The 20,071-nt window shown below is 36.3% G+C and overlaps 1 protein-coding gene across 11 annotated transcripts in view; it reads left to right on the top strand.

Annotated features, from left to right (window-relative positions):
* The window catches only part of plekha7a (pleckstrin homology domain containing, family A member 7a), a 68,038-nt gene that overhangs the window by 44,064 nt on the left and 3,903 nt on the right, over window positions 1-20,071 (top strand). For 6 of the 11 annotated variants that reach the window (XM_043264404.1, XM_043264405.1, XM_043264407.1 and 3 more), the window contains 17 exons: window positions 2,679-2,854; window positions 6,066-6,533; window positions 7,510-8,041; window positions 9,423-9,506; window positions 9,770-9,877; window positions 12,345-12,398; window positions 12,652-12,735; window positions 14,265-14,333; window positions 14,454-14,534; window positions 14,612-14,761; window positions 14,927-15,028; window positions 16,303-16,411; window positions 16,510-16,673; window positions 16,771-16,956; window positions 17,353-17,443; window positions 17,557-17,639; window positions 18,162-18,380. In XM_043264404.1, the coding sequence (XP_043120339.1) occupies window positions 2,679-2,854; window positions 6,066-6,533; window positions 7,510-8,041; window positions 9,423-9,506; window positions 9,770-9,877; window positions 12,345-12,398; window positions 12,652-12,735; window positions 14,265-14,333; window positions 14,454-14,534; window positions 14,612-14,761; window positions 14,927-15,028; window positions 16,303-16,411; window positions 16,510-16,673; window positions 16,771-16,956; window positions 17,353-17,443; window positions 17,557-17,639; window positions 18,162-18,380 (2,760 nt within the window). The remainder of the gene's footprint in view (window positions 1-2,678; window positions 2,855-6,065; window positions 6,534-7,509; window positions 8,042-9,422; window positions 9,507-9,769; window positions 9,878-12,344; window positions 12,399-12,651; window positions 12,736-14,264; window positions 14,334-14,453; window positions 14,535-14,611; window positions 14,762-14,926; window positions 15,029-16,302; window positions 16,412-16,509; window positions 16,674-16,770; window positions 16,957-17,352; window positions 17,444-17,556; window positions 17,640-18,161; window positions 18,381-20,071) is intronic. The other 5 variants (XM_043264412.1, XM_043264406.1, XM_043264403.1 and 2 more) reach the window with 4 other exon arrangements.

Genomic DNA, 20,071 nt, shown 5'->3' with positions numbered 1-20,071 from the left:
ATTAAGCAGGCGGTCTGCTAATACTCTAAATGCTATTTACCATTTATTTGCAAAGAAATATTGCAAAATACAATACATGTTTTTTGGCTCTGTAAACACATGGTTGTTCACAAATCCGCACAATATGCATGTCGTATGATAGATATTGTATCGAAATTGTATCGAAAATCAATGAATCCTGAATCGAATCGATTCACACACGCAAATATTTAACATATACATTGTTGAGATTACTGCTTTTTGGCTTTTGTATCGTAAAGATGTATAATGCACGGTGGAATCATTTCGCCGATATTTCCAGCTCCCCTGTTGTGGTTGTAAGCCAACAGAGCTGTTTAATAAAAGCTCTCTGTACCAGGGCGCTGCATTCTTATAATGGATTGTGGATGACATAATAGAGAACGCTATTAATGAAAGGCCTGGTTAATCTAAAAGCATCTTCAAATAGTCCTACACGCTGTAGGGTGGCAAAAAGAAAGAAAGCGGCATGCTATTGTTAGCCCTTTATTTTGTCTCCTGTGTGTATAACAGTGTGTACACAGCTGTGTTTTTGTGTGCACATACAGTAGTTTTGCCTGTTGGATCACACCTGATTTTAAAATGCTTCTATTTTAGATTTTTGAAAATGACCTTTTAACACAGCTCTAAGTGAATGAAAACGTACCGGACGGCTTTAAATCTAAATGTGCACCACGTATAAAGTTATTGTCTCTCAAAAGAAAGAGTCGACTCTAAATCATTGAAACGAGTCATTTTTAAAACGAGTCCCAAGCCGTTTCATATTGACATCAAAATGAAATATTAGCATATTGGTCTGAACAAAAATGTAAATTCATTCTTTGGCACTAGGTGATGCTTTTTTTGAGCATTAAAAGCTCACAAACACTGCTTTAAATGTTAAATAAATAAGGTAAAAAAGATGCATATTATGAGACAACGAAAGTGTTTTTTTGATCACGCATGCATGTCAACCTGTCTAGCTCCCATAACCAAAATATGAACCTTTCATAACCCATAATGGGGTACTTTAATTATCATTAATATCAGATATCACACACATATCTCTTTGTGTTCTGTGAAAGAACAACAGTCACTGGTTTGAAACGGCATGAAGATGAATAAATAAAAAAAACGCTTTGAAGAGAGAAAATATTTTTATTTAAGAACACGAGTCTCATTTGTCTTAAGATATTAGATAGGGGTTACTTGAGTGGATGTTTTGGCTGGGTATATGCAGTTGTCCAGACCCCCTGCATGATTCAAACCGATCAGCCATCTGTCTGCGTTTTACAGCCTCATTGCAGAGCTTTCTCTCAGTGGACCATTAAAACACAGGCAGCAGCTTAGCACCTCACTGCTTGCCTTTAATGAGCGAGTCATGTAAACACGCGTGTCTTCATGCGGCTGTGTATTTTGTGTTGTGCCTTCTGCTTACGCTGAGAGGAAAAAACAAAACGAATTAGTGAAGAAATGAGATTGAATGTCTTTAACGATCCATAATTGTCTCTTTTATCATCTTACGTAGTTGAATGCAGCGCAAGTTACTCTACTCTATAATCTATTTATAGTAAATTGCAGGCTCAGTTCAAATTAATTACAACAGTGTCTGTGCTGTTTTGTTGTTCAGCAGTTTGGCTGTGAGATTTATTTTAGGTATACATAAGTAAAACAAAATCTCTCTCTCTCTCTCTCTCTATATATATATTTATATAAATAACATATTATATAATAAATAACTATTATATTTATTGTTACTGTTACATAGTAATTATATTGTGTAATTATTGTACAATTGTATAATAATTTTAACCATCAGATTATTTCTTTTTCTAAACTATCATAATATCCATCCTTTTTCCAAACCACTTATCCTATGTACGGTCACAGGTATATAGCGTCTTGAGCATTTTATTATATTATATTATATTTTATATTATATGTATATTTTGTATATTTTTTGCAATGCATTTTAATATGCAGTTGTGTAACACTGATATGACGTGTTCTCAAAATAAATAAGAACTTATTCAAAATAGTTGTCTTTTTATGTATTAATTTTATATACTTTATATTATATTATTATATTATATTTAGTGTCAAATGATTAATCGAGATTAACAGAAGTTTTTGTTTATGTAATATATGTATACTATGTACAGTATATTTATTATATATATATATATATATATATATATATATACATACAAACACATACATTTATATTTAAGAAAAAAATTATGTTTATATATTAAATACATTCATATATGTTATAAAATATAAGAATATGACTATATCAATGTATAAACTTTAATATTTTCAAAATACATACTGCATGTGTGTGTATTTATATATACATAATAAATATATACAGTACACATACATACATATATAATAAATATATATATAACAGCACTAACTCAGTTATTAAACATTGGTGTGTAAATAAATGTGTTTCTTATCATAGTGTGGCCTTGGCTTGATCAGCATTTGCTCTTTTATTCACTTTTATTCACTTATTGACTTCCTTTATCTCATCGGTATGTCTGCTGTGTTGTATTCTTCCACGCCTCTTATTATCATGCAGAAATCTCACATCGTACTGGCCAGTACTTATCTGCTGATGCAGTGTTTCTCCTTTTCCCAGGGCTGGACTGATCTTAGTGCTTTCTCTCTTGCAGGCTACACACACAGGGATGCGCTCCTACATTTACAAACAGAGCTCTGTGATTGGCTCGCAGGCGGAGCACACTGGGATGAGGACGTACTATTTCAGTGCGGACACACAGGAGGACATGAATGGCTGGGTCAGGGCCATGAACCAGGCTGCATTGATGCAGACCCATACAGTGAAGAGGTCAGTGAGTCACAAAACAGTTTCTTAAATAGTATCTAAGGCCAGAAAAATATATAAAAATCTTTAAAATGAGAATTTACGTAAGATTTTTTTACACAATGTGAACCTTTGATATTTGTGACCCTGGACCATTTTAGTCGCTGGGGTATATTTGTAGTAATAGCCAAAAAGATATTATATGGGTCAAAAGTTTTTTTTTTTTCACTTTTTTTGCCAAAAATCATTAGGATATTAGGTTAAGGTCATGTTCCATCAAGATATTTTGTAAATTTCCTAACATAAATATATTAAAACTTAATTCTTGCTAAGACCTTCATTTGGACAACTTTAAAGGTGATTTCCTCAGTATTTAGTATTTTTTTTTTTATTTCAGATTTTCTGATATGGTTTAGACAGCACGTGCTCTCCTTTGACATGCGTATATATATTTATAATAAATACATTTTAACAGCTGATTTTTGCTGATTCTTAGTCAAAAATTATTATATAAATTAAATCATATTTGCAAACTACAGAAAATGCAGAACTCATACTTGTTTCATCTATCTATCTATCTATCTATCTATCTATCTATCTATCTATCTATCTATCTATCTATCTATCTATCTATCTATCTATCTATCTAATCTATCTAATCTCTATCTATCTCTATCTATCTATCTATCTATCTATCTATCTATCTATCTATCTATCTATCTATCTATCTATCTATCGTTGCCTTGGGATTATAAGGTTCTATCTGACATTTTTGTCAAAATGGAGTGACAACTTATTTACATAATGTTGTGTTTCTTTTGTAAGCTGTGTACAATTTGAAAGATAGAAGAGGGCGAAGTCATAAATCAGAAAGTTTTAATTTAGAGATATATTTGATACATTTTTCTTTATTGTACTCCAAAAATATACATTTTGTTTGATTTATTGTTAGTTTACAGCTGTTTTCTGAAGTTTGTGTTTGTGTTTAAAACGTACTGTCGGATGCAGTTTTCCCAAGTCTGTCGAGGGATGTTGTGAGTCTGTAAGTGTTTGTCGGGCGTCAGTCTTGATGATTGACAGCGATGCTGCAGTGTGTCTTGCTCTGCCAGTGCAGAAAACTAGACGGATACTGAGCAGTGACTCAGCTTTCTGTCTCTCTGTCGTCTGGGCCGGCCTCACTCCCTCGCGGAAGTCACAGAGCCCAAACTCAGCTCGGATGTGGGCTGAGCACTCTTAACAGTGAAAAGGACAAAATACTCATCGCTAGTTCAGAAACTATAAACATAAACAGGAACAATCTGGAGTCACACTGTTTTTGAATACAGTGTGAACGCAGTCTATACAAACATGTATATGGTTTCGACCGTAAGTGCTCTCCTTTGACATGCGTAACGCGCGTCGCCCGGTTTCAGCCGTAAAAGATTGAATAGTTAGCTGTCATCGCTGGTGATGTCGTTAACCAAGGCACCAAATTGGGATCACGGCAGGATCTTTGAGTTGTCATAGCAGCCCAACACTAATGAGACTAGTGTCAGCTTGAGCTGGCAGTCAGCGAGGCAGAAAATTAGACTGTGATAGTCCAGGATAAAAACGCCATTCTGAGTCATTTCTTTTCATAACTTCATGTAGAGACTCATAGAGTGGCTTTTCATTCTCATAGATGCCTTTAGGTTTGTGTTTTGCCTTTCTGCTTAGCCAGATATGTCTTGGGTATACCGTTTGTTTGGTGCTTTGAATGGAATCAGTCATGCTTACGCCTTGACGTTTCAAGTCAGACTGTAGGAATGTGGGCTTCATGTTTTCTGAGAATCTCTGTAGGCTTTGTTTTGGTCCAGCTTATTTGCACGGGTGGCTATTTGTGCGAATACTTAGAGTAAATTTTCTGCAATGCAATTTACTACATTATAATACACTTCACTGTTACAAACTTGTAAAAACAAATATATTCAAATCCATGACATACATGTTAATAGATATTGCATTCTGTTTTGGTCTGTAGAACATAATGCTTGTTGGCATATTTGTCAGCACACTTTCTCCATATTTCAAAGACATTAAAAGTAATTGTCAGAATATATAAATAAGTAATTAAGTACTATTTTAGTGGCTTAAAAAGCACTGCTCTTGATTGCAGTTAACATACAATACTTAGCATGAAATAAAAGTTATATACATTTATTTTTCACTATAGGGAAAGTACTGCAGTTACCTAAACAAAGATAAATGCATCTCTTCTCAATCAGCACACAAACAATTGCATCTCTAAATACCGTAGACATTATCAGGCCTAAAGGAACAGCTGTTCATGGTAAAATGCAGATGGAGATTTGTCTGTTACAGACTTTGAGTGTGTCTGAATGCAAAGAGCCACTAGAGGCTATTTCTTTTTAGTCTGTGCAGCTTGGATATTATTAGTCTGACTTTAGAGTGAGCTCTAGTAGAGATAGCCGAGCTCCCAGCGGCCATGTCTTCTCCAAATGTAGATTCACAGAGGGCCTGATTTAATCATGTCACTTTTAGACTGCTATATACGCACTATTTCAATCTGGGATTAAATTTACATGGTTATACCGAATTCATTTACATTCCACAATTCCTGTTAGAAGAAACCCATCAAGTTTGTAGCAAGCAGTGCGACTTTGTTTATAACTGATATTTAATCATTAAATGTGAGCGGGGCTTGTGCCAACCTCATTTCTGCAGTGTTAGATTCTTGTAGGCTCTCGCCAGGGTGTTTCTTTTTAGCTGTTGTCATATTAAGTCTGTCCTTAATCCAGATTTAGACAACGAAAACTGCATTTTCATCATGCTATGTAACGGTTAAAAATATATGTTGCTCAAAATTATTATCACAATGATTGTTGACTTTTTCCTAATTTGCTTCTTATTAATATTTAGTAAGGTAGTTGTTAAATTTAGGTATTTGTATTAACGGTACGTAGAGGGTGTAAAGTAAGGTCGTGTAGAATAAGGCATTAATATGTGCATTTACTACTAATAAATGTAAATGCTATTATTCTAGTGATATGCTAGTTAAGAGACCCTGAAATAAAGTGTTACTGAAAAAAATATATTTATACCTGGTTACTGTATGATCCAGACTCCATGCTGTGGAATGATGTTAATCTAACAGACCTGACATGTGATCCGGCAGCATGATAACAGCATCATATAATAGACTCGTAAAACCTTACAGTATACCGACCTTTGCACGTGTCATGTTTCTGCCGCACAGAAACGAGTCGGATCTTCCAGACCCAGTGAACATTTCTGAGAAACTCAAGCAGCAGGCTGTCCCTCAGACCAACCACATCAACAGCTACGTGATTCCAGAGCCGGAGGTCATCCAAAGTGAAGCGCTGCTGGAGGAGAAGCAGGAAGGACTTGTCGGAGAAGCGGAGATTCAGTTTGCTCCGAGAGAGATGGAGCCGGCGAGGGGTAAATCTCCAGCGAGCAGGATCGTGGAGGTGGAGGTTTTAGCTCCAGGGTCGACACCAGCATCCCAGGCCCCGTCTCGAGCTCCTTCGAGGGCCGTCTCGACCCCGCCAGTGCTGAGGAACGGTACACCCATAGAGCAGAACGGCATGCCCGGGTATCAGAGGGGGCCTACGCCGTCTTCTCAAACTCCTATACAGGTACAGAGGAGGAGTGCACTGGAGAAGGTGGAGAACTGGGTCAAAGTACAGAAGGAAGAACGCCAGGGGTGAGTATATATATTTTTTACGCAAGCGAAATTCTGATTATTATATTTTTCTTACCGATCATGCCATGCAATTATATAGCAAAAGTAGTTAGAGTAGTAGTACGATGTTATGCTTCAAATTTAGTCGCAGACACGCTGTACAGTGAAGAGTCATGGGATGCATCGCCCCCAAGTGGTTGAAATCTTAATAAATCATCACCACAGAAAATATTTAGTTTGTCAAGCAGACGTTTAACTACATTCACAATTTATTTTACTTTTGTAATGTGTACGGATTTAGTGAATTTGGGGCCCCAGCCAAATATAGGAATGGGGCCCTTTACCTAGATCGGCCTTCAGTTGCCTTTTTTGTTGTGATGCTTGCTGCTGCACAATGGTGCCATTTTTTATGCACGTTATAATAAGATTCTTTCATTTACATTAAATTTATCCATTTGGAAGACACTCATTCTTTAATGTTGTAAGACCATGAAATAGCAATAGATTTTTCTTGAGCTTCAGATGCATAATATTTTCATTTGCTACAAGCAGGATACACAAGAAGCACGTTCAGCTCGGACACGCAGACAGTTGTCGTGGTGATAAACACCGAATTAGCTTATTAAAATTATTTTATGTGACACTGAAGACTGGAGTAATGGCTCTTTAAAAATATGGCTTTGCCACCACTGGAATAAATTACATTGTATTTACAGTTATATTAAATTGTAGTAATATTACAGTTTTACTGTTTACTGTGCTGTTAATCACTAACTGTAGCATACAAGAATTCACTGAATTAAAATGTAAAAATCTTGCCGATTCCAGCTTTTGAACAGTAGCGTAAATGGTATTTATATAATAAATATAGCAAATAAGTTTTATTTATGTTTTAATTTTTATCAGTCTCATTTAACTTTACTTTTAGGATAGATTTCAGTGACCCTGAATATTTATTTTGTTGAAATCATTCTTAAAAATGATCTGGTTATCACAGGTTTGTTTCTGCGGATGGCACAATCCCACGTCGGACCCCTTCCATTCACCCGAAGTACGGCGCGATAGACAAGTACCAGTCTTTACCAAAGTCCGTGCGGCAAAGCCCCCCAACCGCTCACTGTCAGTTGTCCAGTGAATACAAATATTCCCATGACCGGCTAAATCACTTCCAGATGAGCCACAGTCACAGCCAGCGACCCGTGACGCACGACAACACCGTGTGGCAGCTCTACGAATGGCAACAGAGACAGCAGTATCGCCACGGCAGCCCCACGGCCCCCGTTTACACGCCGGCTCCTGACTACTCCACCGCCATCTCCTCCACCAGAGTCAACTCAGACGTCGCTCGCTCCATCTCCGTGCCTCCGACCTTGTCAGACATCCCTCCACCCGGGCCTCCTGGACCCAGACTGCTGTCTCCACGCAGACCCCACACTCCTGCAGAACGGGTTACGGTCAAACCTCTGGAGGACAGGCCCACGGTGGAGGTGCCACCGTCAAACTCTCCTCACCGTCTACGCCCCTATAAGGTCAGTCGCTGACTAGAACCTCCCTGCTTATCCATAACTCCGCAGTAGTAGTATTTCCGAGAAAGTTTGAGGTTACATCAAGTACATTTATGCTCACAAAGATTGCATTTGATTTTCAAGCATACAATAAGAGCAATAATAATGCTGAAAATGAATACATCATAATATATACTAAAATATAATTTATTTCTAATTATATGTTCAGCAGCCATTACTCTCGTCTTGACTGTCGCATGATCCTTTAGAATTCATTTTGATATGCTGATTTGGTGCTCAAGAAATATTAATGTTTAATATATTTGTGCAGCTTGTTGCGATTTGCGCAGATTTTGCACGGATAATATATTTAATATTGATGCATCTTGTTCAATAAAATTTTACAGTACTTATTTTTGTTAACCATAAAAAAGTGTCACTATGACATGAAGCTTTTAAGCCTTTTTTTATGGAACAAAATGGCTCTCTTAAGCTCTCTTTTAAAAGTGAAGTGGTGGAGTCTGATGGCATGAGACGTCAGTGCTGCTTGATTATATAACACCAGCCTTCAATGTTTTCAAACTGGCAGCATTAGTCCGTACAACAGAGTTGCAATTCAGATTGATTTCACAGTGCTGTCTGTAATTGAATGAGTGCCAGACTCAAGAAGTGTTTGAGTGGGTTGATTTTTTTTTATACTTCGTTTTCTTCACATAAAGTTCCCGTGTTTGTCCTTTTAAAAAACCTTTTAACCGTCTCAAGTTTTCACTCAGCAAGCAGACGTGTCTAATCCAAATGATGACTTAATCCATGAGGATTATTAAATCCTGTGTTGTATTTCGAAGGGTTTTACATTATTAAAAGTATATTTTAGTGTTTAGTATTGTAAGGTTTGTAAATCTTTACGAGTCATTCAGTAGAGATGGATCAGGTTGATCAAATGTGGCAGTAAAGACATTTATATTGTATACTTATACAAAGATATCTATAAAAATGCAGTTGTTTTGAACTTTCTATGCATCATAGAATGATGAAAAAAAATATTTTTATGATAGTAATGCAAATGTGTTTTGAGCATCAAATCAGTTATCAACCAGTAATCAACCGAATCAATAAGTTTCAACGATTTCTAAAAGACCACGCGACACACTGAAGACTAAAGTAATGGCTGCTGGAAATTCAGCTTTGCCATCATAGGACGAAATGTATTATTAAAATATTTATTATTTTAAGTTCTAATATAATATTACCTTTTTGCCGTATTTTAATTAAATAAATGCACACAACCCCAAACACTTGTAGTGTAGATAGTATTATTACAGTATTATATGCTGATGAGCATGTGTTTGATTAAATATGTCTATAATGTGTAGATGTCTTTTCATTTTTTTTAATTGTTCTGCAGTCGGCCACAATAGAAAGACGCTCAGTGCCTCCATCCGGCTACATCACACATACTGTCAGTGCGCCCAGCCTGCACGGAAAAACAGTAAGACATTTTTTTTCACACAACTTTGTAAAAATATTAAGCAATTACTAATACTTTTGCATTAAATTTGACGGTTTAGCTCAACTCTTTTGTGCTGCTGTTAACGAGTCTGTAAGATATCAGCATTCAAAGTGGCATCCAAAAAAACCTCTGCTGGTGGAGCCAGTCCTCTTCTTTTCATGGCTGTAATGGGCTTTGTGTAAATAATCTGATCGCACAACTCTCTCTCTGCCTTGATCGTACCCTCACGACCTGTGGTCCAGCCGGAGGAGCTCACCCTTCTCCTCATCCAGTTACGGAGACACCAGGCCATGATGGCAGGTGTGCGCAACAATGCGCTGGCCCACCTCCAGCAGTTGTCTCGGGTGAAGGTCAGGGCTCGGCCTGCCCAGCTAGCACTTCTCATTATTAGCGTGCCTCTGCTGCTGTTATTTACCCGCCTGGCTCTCTGTAGCTCCCTTGGCTTTGTTACTTGATGCTTCTTTGTAGCGTAGCATGGCATGTCATGCTTAGGGGCTGTATCTGGCTGTCCCACCATCGGCATGAATTGTATATGCAACTGGTCTGAGGCATTACGCATACTACATGAGTATGCTTCGCGGTTGCTATAAGGTTTGAAAAAGCGCAGATCAAAAATGTTTGCATGCATGAAGTAGTTGTATGCTGGAGTCTGTGGTCCTTATGAAATCTTGTCTAAAGTTCTGGTTGTAGGATATGCGTAGATCGCGTGCTTCAACAGTAATATCATAAATGAACATGCTTTGTTATTGGTAGTAATAATATGTGTGCAGAAGTATTTTACTCTAAGTGTAATTACTTTGGTTTGTACTGAATGCTTTGGCATCAAGGACTGAGGTAAAGTTAAACGATTGTTTGATATCATTTTTCAATAAGGTCTCATTTGTTACTGCATTAAGTGCTGAAGTGTTAGTTCATAAAAATGTTAATGTTCATGTTAGTTCACAGTGCATTAACTAATGTTAAAGTGCCCCTGTTATGGATTTTTTTTTTCTATAACCTTTCAAGCAGTGTTTAAAACTTGTTGGACTTTTCGTGTTGCTGTGAATGAAAATGCAAATTCATCCTTTGCCAATAGGTGCCGCTTTTAGAGCAGTAAAAATAGCGGTTTCCCTGGTAACGGCTGTACACGAAGCAGCACTGAGCTCATAAACACTGCTTTATCTGGCATCACTGGCGTGGTGTAATTAACCCGACCAATAGGACCAATCATCGCAAATTAGCGTCACTCAAAGGGTTTGAAAAAAAATTATTCATTGAGCGAATTGTTTGGAAGTCGTTGAGCACGTAAGGTGAAAATATGCATATTATAAGACAATAAAAGTGTTTTTTCAACCTGCTGTTGGGGACTCGCAAAACCAAAACATGAACCTTTCATTACCCATAATAGAGGCACTTTAACAGTTCAACTGTAAATGTTGAGATCAAAATTAATAAAAATTAAGAAATGCTGTAGAACATTTAAACTCATGTCATTCTAAACCAACAAGACCTTTGTTTATCTTGGGAATGCAAGTCTTTCTCTTTTACATATTTGAACCAGTATATACAGACGATACACTAAGAGAGATGAACATTCTGTAACAGTCAGTAAATCAAATTATGGTTTATTAACGTCCACAACCCTAAATCTACACTTACTGTAATGCAAATACAGTAATTATGCGATATAATTATCCGACAATAAACTGCTGCTCCTGGGTCAGCATCACCGCATACATGTATCTCATGAACATGTGCTGAGAACTGACACAGAAGAAAAATAAATAAATAAAGCTGTTATTTTTAAAATTAGGCTAAACCACTGATGTCACATGGACTAAATTAATTATGTCATAACTGTCGTTCTTGGCTTTGAACATGTCAGTTGTGTTACTGTCCACGGAAGGTCAGAAAGCTCTTGGACAAATCTTAATTTGTGTTCCAAAGATAATTGAAGGTCCAGGTTTGGAGTTATGAGACGAGTGGGGCGGGACCAAGAGCCGCGGGAGATATGTCATTTAATGTGGTCGACTAATGTTAACAAATGAAGCCTTGTTGTAAAAACCAAATGTTCTTTTGTTTCCAACGTAATGTCAATGCATACTTAATCTATCTTTTTTTGTTTCGTTTTCTTGTAAAAAAAAAAAAAAATCCCTAAAACAAACATAAATTTACTTGAGAAGTGAAATTATGTACTATATTAATAATGACACATTTTTGCTTTATGCTTAGGTTGAAGGTTGTTTATGCTTTAAACAAACACTAGGAAAATGGAGAAAGCTTATTTAAAAGTATGTTCTATTAAATATACAGTGTATTCTCTTCTTATCTGGCAAAACATCGCTTCTGAAGTAAATTTACATTACTGTTCAAAAGTATGGGGGGTGAAGGCGACTGATTAATTATATTGACCAGAAGTAAGAGTAAAGATATTTATGATGTTACAACAGAAATAAACTCAGAATCAGAATATTAAAATAATTTCTGAAGGATCATGCAACACTGTATTTTGATCAAATATATGCAGCCATTGTGGGCATAATAGACTTCTTTTAAAAACATTTAACACGACCCCAGTCTTTTGAGCGGTAGTGTGTATAGCTGTCATTGCATGTAAATGCAAACGATGTCCAACAAAGGAGTCTGTGGTACATATAAAGCCAGTATTGTGATATGTGTAGTTTGTCCCAAAGCTGGCACACCAGGTGCATAGCCAGCTATTGCTTCAATGCTAGTGCAGTGTTACACTAAAGTGTGTGATGGATAGAAAAAAACTGTTCATTAGTGTTAATCAAAGAGCAGAAGAGTGTCAATTGAAACATTTCCTGCTACTTACAGGCTGATGACACATACATGGACTTGAAGAAGGACCTGGATTATTTAGATCTGAAGGTGGGACCTCTCCATTTCTTTCTTATTACTGTCTTACCTGCTTCTTAAACCTTCTGTATTAACACACCAACACAGCACATGAAGCTCACTTGGGGCGAGAAATCAAGAATTTGATTCTATTATATAAAGCATGCTAACTTTGTGGCATAATCGGGAATTCTAGAATGGTAATAGTGATAGTAATGATCCCTTCGAAGCGTATGTAAGGCCGGGTCCTCCTTTGACTGTGACTGTCTATCTCCGTTTGCCACAGATGAAAAGTTTAGAGCCGTTGATCCTCATGGTTCACAGTGTGTTACAAACCTGCACTGCGGGGGGTTTGAGACCACTCTGGAACGTAAGCACTGTCGGCATCCAGAGTGTCCGCATTCCCATCGCTTTACACGGTGCACATAGCTTTTTGTCGGCACAAGCCTGGCACCTGCACGCCTATCCTCTCTGCCTTTTGTGAGTGAAATGTTGTGCTGTTGGGTATGTGTGATTGGTTCAATGAGACGGCAGGTCTGGATGGGACGGGCAAGCTCAGTGCATGTGCTGGGAATGATCCACGTTTAGCCAGCTGATTCTCCAATGCATTTTGTTTCTTTCTTTATCAAACTGTTTATCTCACTAATATAATGGCTGTTAAATGAGTTTAGCTTTTTACATTATCTGAAACTTTTTGGTAAAATACTTTCTCTTGAAACAATTATTCAGGAAACCTACTAGCTTTACTACGCACTGCTAACAAAGAGTAGTTTAAAGTAGTTAAAAAGAGCGAGCACAAAAAAAAATAATAGTATAATAAATAATATAAATTTGGCTAACCGTATCCAACTTAATAAAAAAAACAACAACAGTAATTTGTGTACACTATCATGTGGGGTGCATTAAATTGATAAAAAAGTGACAGTAAAATATTTATGTAGTTGCTAATTATTTCTATTTCAAATTAGTGCTGTTTTTTATTTTCTATTAATCCTGACAATAATACAAAATATCAAAGATATTATGTTGCAGAACTGTTTGCAAAATAGTTAGTAAGAAATGTGCAGATTAGAATGATTTCTGAAGGATTAGACTGGAGACTGGAGTGATGGGTGCGGAAAGTTCTCCTTTAAATAAAAAAAATCATTTTAAATTGTAAATTTGTATTTTTTTGGAAATTGTAATAATATTTCAGAGTATTAGTGTTTTACTAGGCTGCACTTTGATCAAGTAAATGCAGCCTTGGTAAGCATAAAAAAAAAACTAAAAAAAAATCGTACATTTGAAAAGCAGTATAGCTAAATCAAAAACAATGCTAAAAATGTATTTGCTTTTTGTTGCTAAAAATACTAATAACCGTATATCACTATAAAAATAAGTAGAATTTTTTCGATCAATTTCATAAAATGTATCATCCAGATCATTTAAATGAACCTACCCATGACCCAAGAAACTTTTCTCATTCGTTCGCAAAGCTGTGTGTGAAATGTGAAAAGTACCTTGTTTTGAAACCAGCTAAGCTACGTTGTAGCTTTGCTATTTTAAGTTAGTTCCTCCCTCACACTGTCCAGTTCATCATTGTCCAGAGCTTGGGTTTCTTTTATGAGTTTACCATGCGGCGCTTTCTGTGGAGGCTTTATTTTAGACATTGCATTTATGTCCCACAGCTGCATTCTGTTGGCATGAAGATCAAGTGAGACACCATCCTGCCATTGTGCTTCCAGAAAGCTTCAGCTCCTACATTCGTGCATTAGAAGTAAAGAATACTGTCTAGAAGCTTCTCACTGTGACTTTCAGTACAGTGGCCATTGTACAGTGTTGGTCTTGCTTCGCTTGCGTTGAATAGATGTGTTTCTGTCTCTGGAGCACTAAAACATGGAGGATTTTTCTGTCTAATAGGTGAGTGGGACAGAGACACTGAAAGGACGGCCGGCAAAGCCAGTGAAGGTGGCGGAAAGTGATGTAGACGTGAGTATAGAGGACAAATCAGTGTCTTACTTATTGCTGTGCACAAAACAACATTATTTCACATCATTACTCATTATTACTAGTCTAAACTGGTCCGTGATGCTCTGTCTCCTACTGCAGGTGACACTGAGTCGATTGTGTGAACAAGATAAAATACTCCAAGAGCTTGAGTTCAGACTCAGTGGGCTTAAGGATGATAAGGTGAGGGACATTTGACTTTTATTTTGATCGTGTGGTATGGGTATGTCCGTGTTAATATCCGAGATCTTTCTTTCCAGGACAAGCTTGAGTCTGTTCTGGATGTGTCCCACCAGCAGATGGAGCAGTACAAGGACCAGCCGGCTCACGCTGAGAAGATCGCTTACCAGCAGCGACTTCTTCAAGAGGACCTGGTGCATATTCGAGCTGACATTTCTAGAGTTTCAACGGTGAGTATATTACGTGACGTGCTGCTACAGAGCTTCGTATCTCCATTTATCCGTGTAGTATAACATACATCCGTTCTCTAAATCGCTTGTCATATGTAGGGTCAGGGGTAATACAGTATTTACCGTGTAATTAGAAAAGCTTTAATTGTTTGTTGTGTTGTTCAGGAGATGGAGAGAGCGTGGGAGGACTACAGCAGGCTGGAGCAGTCCGTGGAACAGCTGAGGGACGTCCTGCAGACTCAGATGAATCTCTGCACATCCCCTCAGGTCTTCATCTTTTAAACCTTTTTTATAGTGCTGTCTTTGCAATCACGATTTTCTCTCACTTTGTTTGATTAGCCGTCTTGTTTTTTTACATAAAAATATGCAGGCACCTTTATGATAATACTTGGCTAATACTCGTGGTAGTAGTTGCTGCGCACTTCAGAAATCCTCCACCTTCCCTAGCTCCACCTCTATTGATCCGATCTATTCCTCAAAGACCAAATACGCTCAGGAAGCTGTCATGACAGAATTGCAGTTACATGTTTTGTTAATATTTAGAATTAGCTTTTCATTTAAATGATTTTAGCAGTTAAGCTTAAACTAAATGAAAATAAGAAATGTTGACTTGGCCAGAGCTGGGTAGTAACTGATTACATGTAATCTGGATTACATAATCAGATTCCCAAAAGTAAGTATTTGTAATCAGATTAAACAACATTTTAAAATACTAATCAGACATTTACTTTTTTATTGATTACTGATTACTTATTAATTCTCCCTATTGTTCCTCCCTAATTCCTCTTTTTCATCTTTGAAATGTTCCTTTCTAAAATAGCCTTCTGGAAGTGTTTCAACACTGCATCGACTACTGATCAATACATTATTTTTCATTTGAATAATCACTCAGTTATTTAACCGTGTATTACTATGTCTTTGGAAGGCTTTTGTCTTTCGACCTAATTCATGTTATTATTTACATGTAATGCAGATAAACTTTTTGTCATCTGAACCTAATACTGTATATTTACTTGAAGATATAAAATAAATATTTATTAAGTATTACATTTGCACATTCATGGCTCTCTCGTGTTGCTTAATGGTCATATGACATGCTTGCAAACAAATAAAATAGTAGTTTATTTTATTTTAATTTGAATAATAACACATAATATTTAATGCATGTCATGTTGTTAATTACACCAAAAACGTAAACTAAATATTATCATCCACACCATCGCATGCTAGCATAATTTTTAATAAGCATGCGCGGCAGTTACATCATGAGCTGCTTAAAATGGTCACGCTATTAAAATTCAGTCAACTGTAATGTGCCGTTAATGTTTGTTTGTTTTTTTAAGTGCCACTGGTTTTATAGTTGTGGTGTCAACAAAATTATTATTTTAAATTTAAAGTGAAACTATAAAACTATATTTTTAGCATTGTAGTTATCGTTCTTTTATGTCAAGTAATGCATTTTTATATGGTTTTAACAATAATAATCCTGGCTAGAATACATGCCGACTTTTGAATGGATATTTTTAATTTGTTTTTCTCAGGAGAAAAATCAGTTGAGGCGGGAGCTCTGGAGGATAGAGGACGTGATGACTGGACTCAGCTCATCCAAAGAAACCTTCAAAATCACCATAGACTCAGTGAAGAACCCAGGTAAGAACGGGTTAAAGAACCAACTGCAGAGCTTGTTCTTTTTAATGTAACATTGGTATATGACTCTTGCTTTTGCGCTTCTGAATGTTCGTGTCCAGAGAGGAAACTTGTGCCTTCAGTGATCGAGTCGACAGTGCCTTCTCGATGCATGACCCCATCCGCGTTCGAGGTTCGGTCACCCCAACGCAGTCTTACCTCCAGTCCGTTATCACTGCCCATGTACAACGAAGATCTTCAGCATCCTCACTCTGTGCCAAAATGGGTGTGTATTGCTTGACTGGTGCTGTAAGGAACTTGACAAAAGGCCTTTGCTAAAGACAACTAATTAACAATACTTGGTAACAATGGTTTACTTTTAGGAAGAGGATGATGCTCCACCCAGACCACCTTTGCCCCTCCTCTATGATGAGGACACACCCCCTGTTGTCCCGCCCCTACCTAAAGAAACATCGGTCATCAGACACACTTCTGTCCGTGGCCTCAAACGACAATCTGACGAGAGGAAACGTGACAGAGAAAGCAGCTACGTGAATGGAGATTGCAGGGTAACTCTTTAATGTATATTAAATATAAATATATTAAATAAATATAATAAACAGTTATATTTATTTATATGAATTATTTATATACATTTATATTATACGTATTTATTTATATTGTTTATAGAAAAATAATAATTATAAGTGAAAATCACAACAGAATTATTAAAACAATAAAAATTTAAATTCAAAATATGATGTAGTCCTTTATAGCCTATAAATAATACTAAAATATAACACTTCCTTTTTTTACTTAACTTCACATATATTAATCCAGTTACTGAAAAATGTATTTGTACTAAATCATAATGTAATTTAATGATCTTATGTTGTAACACCATCCATTTTAGCATTATGACTGATTACTCTGTAGTTAGGATGAAATAAAATGTTCTTCTTTAGGTGGAACTGCGGTCCTACCTGAGCGAACCAGAGCTTCCTGGAGCAGGAACAGATCAAGTAGACCCAGGCTACCTGACTCTTCAAAGAAGAGGTGAAATATTATTACAGCTTTTGATCATTTCGATTATTTTTAAAACGCGTAATGCTTTCGGTTTTAATACCAGTATACCCAAAAAAGTTAAATGCGTTTTTGTGATCACTTAGGTCTCTCAGGCTCCTCATCCAGAATAAACCAGTATGGTCTGACTTCCTGTTCACTGAGAGGATATTCAGCGTTATCGACAACAGTGAGCACCTGATTACTGTAGAACTGACATTTAATTTCACTATTTATTCATTTTTAATATATTTATACAAAATTAAATTAGTTCATATATATGTATATGTGTGTGTATACTGTGTACAGTGTGTATATTTATTTATTTAAATACACATACATGTAGTATATATTTTGAAAATTCTATGTATTTCCATATATATATGTGCGGAGAATCATTACCAAGTGTATAAACGTAACATATTTTTTTCAAATACGAAATGCAGGTGTGTGTGTGTGTTTATATACACTTAATAAATATAACACACACAGCACACACACATATATTATGTAAAAAAAACTTGGATGGATGGATGGATAGACTGTATGTATTTTATTTAAAAATATTATATATTTATAATCTCTTATGTTATATTATCATATTGCCATATTATGTATCTATTTGTTTAGCATTTTTATTTATAGTAGTCGTTTTTTTTTTTTTTTATCTTGCGACATGTAAAATGTTGAATGTTTCTCCTGTCTCATGTAGGAGAGACCAAAGAGTGCCTTGGAGCGGCTGTGCTCGGGAGACTCCCAGCCCGATCACCCGCCTCAGAGAGGGAGGATGAGCGTGGAGGAGCAGCTGGAGAGAATGAAAAGGCACCAGAAAGCTCTAGTGCGCGAGCGCAAACGTAACTTGAGTCAGGGTGAGCGACAGCCCGTGGGCTCCCGCGCCTCCACTCGACCCGTCGGCTCTGACCCAGGATCAGTACGTCACTCCCTTCCAAATAAACACAGGGACCCTCGCTATGGCCCTCCACCATAAGGCCACACTAAGCTAACATGCTAACACACATCGTACCCCGTCGAACAAAGCACAGCTTTACATTAACAGGCCATGGGTGGGACAGGGGTGGGTCCGTGCTGTGGCTGTGTTTAAGGTTTGGCCAGCATGTGGACAGTCCCGAAGTGGACTCCTGGCTTCTCCCGCACAGACTTGTGAATACATTCGAATGTGAAGAGAAACGGATAACACTATCTCTGACTGCCTTTCTGATCTCTCACAATGGATTTGAAACTTTTTTTTTTTTTTTTTTTTTTTTTTATGCCTGTTTTCTCAAATGTTAATTCGCTAAATTATTTATTATAATCTATATATATATTTTCTGAAATAATTTGTAAAGCTATATTTTGTAAGAACATAATATGGTGGGAATTATTGACCCTGCTGCCTCGTATTAACAACAAATTTATTATTGTTGGTAATTAACTGGGTATGAAGGTGTTTCTGTGTGCAATCGTTCTTAATCATCATGTCCTATAGAAGAATAAATCAGTGAAGTGCCTCTTGATTCTAACCTGAACATCAGTGTCAGAAAATCCTGCTTCAGCTAAAAACACTCTGAGAATTATTGAAAATTCAAATATAGAGTGCACCAACTTTGGTTCTGGAAGTAGTTTTACCAGGAACTTTTCCAATAGTGATGTGCTGTCAAACTACTAATCTCAACTAAAGTTTTTGTGTGCATATATATAAATATATATACACACACACATATATATATATATATATATATATATACATATATATATATATATATATATATATATATATATATATATATATATATATATATATATATATATATGTGTGTGTGTGTGTGTGTGTGTGTGTATATATATGTGTGTGTGTGTATATATATGTGTGTGTGTATGTATATATATATATATATATATATATATATATATATATATATATATATATATATATATATATAAATAAATAAACAACATTTTTCTGAAATGTATACATGCATGTTTGTGTATTTATAAACATATACAGTACACACACATATGTAAACAAAAGCTTTTATTTTGGATGTGATTTATCATGATTATTATTTGACAGCACTACTATACATATATATATAAATATTTAAATATTTTGCAGAATCATGGAAAAGTAGCAAGAATGCTGTTGTTTCTTTAAAAATGTTGAAATTTGTAGAAATAACTCAAAATAAATGGTTTCACCAAAAGTATATTCCACCGATTAACAACCTTTTAGCTCACAGTATGTCGGTCTTTATAAGTTCTTGTTAAGAATCAATTTTTGGAGAAATCACTTTATGGAGAAAATGAATGGGATTTTTACTTTAGAACCCAACTGTTGCACTCTATTGCCCATTTAATGTGAGCTTGCACTCATTTAAGTCAGTCGCTAATGGTAGGTAATAACCATCTGAGCAGGACCATTGTGTCTTGATTAGCAAGCATTATTGCTGAGTCGGTGAGAGTGGAAAAGAGTGTTTGGCCCAATCAAAAGCTTAACCACCTTTTAATCTATTGCAATCTGAGCAATCAGCAGGAGCTGCCTGATATTTGGGTTTTCTCTGCCTAAAGTCTTTGCCTTTGTCTTCTTTTTAATTATGCTACACTCAGAAGTATTTCTTTTACTCG

Source organism: Puntigrus tetrazona, chromosome 18 (assembly GCF_018831695.1).
Source record: "Puntigrus tetrazona isolate hp1 chromosome 18, ASM1883169v1, whole genome shotgun sequence".
Lineage (NCBI taxonomy): Eukaryota > Metazoa > Chordata > Actinopteri > Cypriniformes > Cyprinidae > Puntigrus > Puntigrus tetrazona.
This window is presented reverse-complemented; position numbering and strand designations above follow the sequence as displayed.